Source organism: Elephas maximus, chromosome 5 (assembly GCF_024166365.1).
Source record: "Elephas maximus indicus isolate mEleMax1 chromosome 5, mEleMax1 primary haplotype, whole genome shotgun sequence".
NCBI classification, from domain to species: Eukaryota; Metazoa; Chordata; class Mammalia; order Proboscidea; family Elephantidae; genus Elephas; species Elephas maximus.
Genome location: NC_064823.1, coordinates 54,553,157 through 54,558,250, shown reverse-complemented (window position 1 = coordinate 54,558,250; position 5,094 = coordinate 54,553,157). Strand labels below are relative to the sequence as shown.

The window sequence follows — 5,094 nt, the reverse complement described above, 5'->3', positions numbered from 1 at the left end:
AAAGGGAATTCAGGGGAAAAAGTAGATTTAAAAGGGTAGAAGAAGCTGGGTAAATAAAAAATGTTTCTGTTCTGGCCATCTGAATGTGAACTGTCTGTGGACACTGAAAGTATAGTAGCTTGCTGTACAGACTGGGGCATGTGCTTAGACGCTATCTCAAAGGTGTTTTTTTTCTTTGCAGAAGTCCAGGGAAACAGGTGTTGTTTTAGTTATATAGTGCTGCTATAACAGAAATACTGCAAGTGGGTGGCTTTAACAAACAGAAATATCTTTTCTCACAGTTTAGGAGGCTAGAAGTCTGATTTCAGGCTCTAAGGGAAGGCTTTCTCTGTTGGCTCTGGAGGAAGGTCCTCATCCCTTTGAGCTTCTGATCCTGGGCGATCTTCATGTGGCTTCGCATCTCTCTTCCCCCAACCCTGCTTCTTTTGCTTGCTTGTTTAATCTATTTTATATCTCAAAAGAGATTGATTTAAGACATACTCTACACTAATCCTGTCTCCTTAACATAATAAAGACAACTCATTCCCAAATGGGATTATAACCACAGCCATACCAAAACCAAACCAAACCTGTTGTAGAGTCAATTTCGACTCATACCCATAGGGACCCTATAGGACAGAGTAGAACTGCCCCATAGGGTTTCCAAAGAGCAGCTGGTGGATTTGAACTGCTGATCTTTTCGTTAGCACTTAACCACTACACCACCAGGGCTCCCAACCACAGGCATAGTGGTTAGGATTTACAACATACATTTTTTGGGAACATAATTCAAACTATAACCAAAAAAACCCCCAAAAACCAAACCTGTTGTTGTTGATTCCGACTCATAGCAACCCTGTGGGGCAGAGTAGAACTGCCCCATAACCTTTCCAAGGCTGTAATCTTTATGGAAGCAGACTGCCACATCTTTCTCCTGCAGAGCAACTGTTGAGTTTGAACTGCCAATCTTTGAGTTAGCAGATGAGCGCTTAACCACTGTGCCACCAGGGCTCGTTCCAGTCCATAGCAGGTGCCATCAAGGCCAAAGGATTCTTTAGAAATGGCTAAGTCCCCATTTGAGACTCTGAAGTCTAGTCTTCTGGTCTTCTGCCTGGAAGTAGGCTCACTGCCTTTACCCACAGGAATTAAAACAGAGACTTTGAGGTAAAACCTCAGAAGGAAGAAAACAATAAAACATGGAGTAAGACAGACATAATTTTGTAAAAACCTCTTTTTATCCTTCAGCAAAAGGGATCTGCGTGTTTTTATCTTAAGAACAGCCAGAAAAGGTCTTCTTAGGAAGCCTATCTCACATAACAGCTTGTCTCTTGGAAGTGAAGAGGACCAAGGAAGGAGGAGCGAATGGAATAATAATAATAACTACCATTGATTGACCCCTTCAGCACTTTGCAAGTTCTATCCAATCTAATTATCATAAATCTCTGAGGTAGGTGTCTTTTAGATATGGCAAATGAGGTTAAACAAGTTGCCCGTGGAAACATGACTAAGGGAAGGTCGCTGGAGGCAGAAACAAACCCAAGTCTGATTTAAATCCAAATCCAACATCTGTGCTCTTAACTGCCCCACAGCACTGGTTTTGTCAAGATGCAACGAAGCAGCAGCCTCTGGAGCAGGTGGCCAGGAAGAGCAGGAGAGTTTCCAGCCTTACTGTGCCTGATAAGAACCCTTAGGGTCTTTTTGACTAGAATTTTCAGAAATTCCTATTCCTCTGATTGATTTGCTGAATTCTGGACACAATGCAGAAAGAGTCAACAGACCATTGTCTAACTTAAATGGACAAAGATTGCAAAGGATCTAAAAACACTAAAAAATACAAGAGAATGTTTAAGAACTAACAAATCAGCAGACATGATACCCATCAAAAAAAAGTTATTCTCAAATACATAAACAGCTATCATGTAGAAAAGGAGTAAGAATTAGTTATTGTTTTTTCTAAATGACATTCTGTTATGTGAAAACATAGAATAAAAGTTCTATAAATAACTGCAAATATGTAAACACTGAATATGCATGTAGATAAGCATTATAAGGTAACAAGGACAAATGAAACACTAATGTGTTTAGATGATGGTATTGAGGGCAATTTGTACCTTGGCTTTCATTTATTTATTTTTTTTAACATTGTTTTGCAAAAAAGAAACTTAAAAAAAAAAGCTAAACACATAAAAAAAATGCTAACAATTAGAGAAAAACGTGCAGCCTCATTATAATATAGGAAAAATACAAAAAAAAGATACTATTTTCCATTTATAAAAATGACAAGCACTAAAAATAGATAATATCCAGCACTAGTAAGGTCTCAGGAAATAAGGTCTCTAGTGTACTTTTGACCAGAGTGCAAGTTTGTACATACTTTCTGAAGAAAAATTTGGCAAACTATATAAAAAACAATAAACAGTGACTACCCTTTGATGCAGTAACTTTGAGCCCTGCCCAAATTGCAGATTCATGAGCAAAATAAATGTTTTTTAAATCATAAAGTTTGGGTGATTTGTTCCATAGCACTAAATCAAAACCAAACCCATTGCCGTTGAGTCGATTCCAACTCAGAGCAACCCTATAGGACAGAGTAGAACTGCCCCATAGAGTTTCCAAGGAGTGGCTGGTGGATTCTAACTGCTGACCTTTTGGTTAGCAGCAGGACACTTAACCACTGTGTCACCAGGGCTCCTCCATAGCACTAGATAATTGGAAAGACACATGTAGATCACACTCAAATGGCTATACAGCATTGTTTCCCGAAGTGTGGTGTATATATCACACTTCAGGTGAGAACGGGTTCCATTTTTCTTTCAGCTTTTGGGGTTAATATTCATAGGTAGAGTTCTTGGATGGTACAAAATGATTGGGTGCTGGGCAACTAACCAAAAGTTTTGGGTTTGAATCCATGCAGAAGTGCCTAGGAAGAAAGGCCAGGCTATCTACCCTCCAAAAGGTCACAGCCATTGAAAACCCTATTGCAGTTCTACTCTGAAACACATGGGGTCACTATGAGTTGGAAATGATTCCAATGCAACTGGCTTTTTTGGTTTATAGTTATATGTATCAGAAAAACATACCACTAGAACATCAAAGCCATGACTTTATAGATAGTAAAAAAAAAAAAATTGCTTACGATAAGTTTATAGAATGTACGTAAGTTTAAAAAATGAGTTGATTTAAAGAAAATCATAATGGTGAGGATGGAGTACACAAAGAAACATAATGGTGGGGATGGAGTACACAAAAATTGTGAAGGCAGTATGTTTTCCTGAATGTCTGAAGTTTCTAATCAACCTCAAACATTAATAATGTTTGAATGGGGGAATTGTGGATGATTTTGTTCTTTTTGCTTGCGTGTATATAAAAACTTATTACTTGATTATATTATTTATATAGCAAAACAAAGTTATTAAAACTAAAAGCAGTACGAGTTTTTCTCATCTATTATACGGGAAAGTTTTCTGTTTTTAAAAAACATGGATCAGATAATGAAAAAGTTCACAGCATTTAGTTGACGGTCAATAAGACCTAATGACAGGTGTTCAAGCACGTAATAGAAAATGGCAGATGTGGGATATAGCAGAGATTTAGGCAACAGGGCAGGATGCATGAGACGACCTTTAAAACTCCTTTCAACCCTGACATTTCATGATTAGGACAACTCTCTCCTATGTATTTCTTAAAACAATTAACTTGGATAATACAAGAAAGTATTGTTTGTATTAAATATCTGGTAGTTGTGTTACTAGCGTATAGACTGCGAGTGGGGAGGGGGCGGGCATATGCAAATCCCAGCCCACCTCCTCATTGACAGCTCTCTGGCTCCCCTTTTTGTGAATGAGCTGTGGTCAGTAGGTCTCACAGCGGAACTTACAAAAGGGAATTACTTTCCGAGGAGCAGCCAGGTGAAACAACCCTGCGGAGGAGTGGAGTGCCCTTTCCAACCGCCTGTGGGTGTGGGGGACATTCCAGGCCCTGGGATCCTTGGCAATAAGGGACCACCGGGCATTGGTCTCTCCTGATACAGAGAGCGTGGTGTAAGGGCCTCTCCTCGTGGACCTCACCTGGCCTTCACTGCCCGACACCATGATGTCGCGCTCGACGCGGGCAGACGTGGGACGGCGCGGAGACGACGGAGTTCCCTGCCCGGCTCCTGCGCTGTCCCCACGTGCGCGGTAACGGCCGCGAGGCGGGGGCGGGGCGGAGGCAGCGCGTCAGCTGAGAGGAGGGGCCGTGGGTTGGGGGCGGGGCAAAGGCCACGCGCGACTGAAGGGAGGGGCCGCTGGTCGGGGGCGGGGCGCCAGCTGCGCGCGCGCGGGCCGGGGGCGGAGCGCGCAGCGTGGCCCGGGGCTGATCGGCGCTCCTCCCCCTTCCGCGTCCAGGCCCACTGCGGGCCGAGCTCCTCCCCCGGCTTGTTCTCTCTCCTTTCCTACCCCCTCCCCTCCGTTCGGCCGTTCCTCTCTCCCGCCTCCTCCTCTTCCTCGGTGAGGCGCTCCGGTAGCAGGCAGCATGGCGGCCGTGGAGACGCGGGTGTGCGAGACAGACGGCTGCAGCAGCGAGGCCAAGCTCCAGTGTCCCACCTGCATCAAGCTGGGCATCCAGGGCTCCTACTTCTGCTCACAGGTAGACATTTGCTTCTCCGCGGCGCCTTCGCCAGACCCCCTCCACTTCCCTCTCCTCGCGCCCTCGCGGCCGGTGGGAAAGCGCTCCACCTCTTCTCCTGGCGGGCGCGCTGGCCGCACTTCCTCCTCACCACCGCCCGCAGCGCCGCCGCCTCCTCGCGTCTCCAGGGGTCCCGGGCCCATGGGGACGAGGCCGCGCTGGACGCCGCGTGGGGGCGCGGTCGGCCGCGGCCATGTGGGTTGGGGGCGGAAATGGATTTGCCCCAGGTCGCCAGGCCACGCCAGGGTGCCGGTTTAGGGGCTGGTTCCTGCCGTGCATTTTCTGCCCGGGAAGGGGCTGCCAGGTGTTCGAGACACTCGGACAGGTGGGGACGCCAGGGTATGGGGGCAGCCACAAGCCGTGGAAGTCATGGCAGCTGCAGCTCCTGCCGGGGCTCTGGCCCGGGCGCGGGGGGTAGTGGGGCTGGGTAGTCACTCTGGTACCGGCTGA

General features: G+C 46.1%; 1 protein-coding gene across 1 annotated transcript in view; it reads left to right on the top strand.

Moving 5' to 3' along the window:
• Positions 1-4,347: 4,347 nt before the first annotated feature.
• Positions 4,348-5,094, top strand: part of METAP1 (methionyl aminopeptidase 1) — an 88,715-nt gene continuing 87,968 nt past the window's right edge. The window contains exon 1 of the mRNA XM_049885658.1: positions 4,348-4,605. Within this exon, the coding sequence (XP_049741615.1) occupies positions 4,492-4,605 (114 nt within the window). The 5' untranslated portion in view covers positions 4,348-4,491. The remainder of the gene's footprint in view (positions 4,606-5,094) is intronic.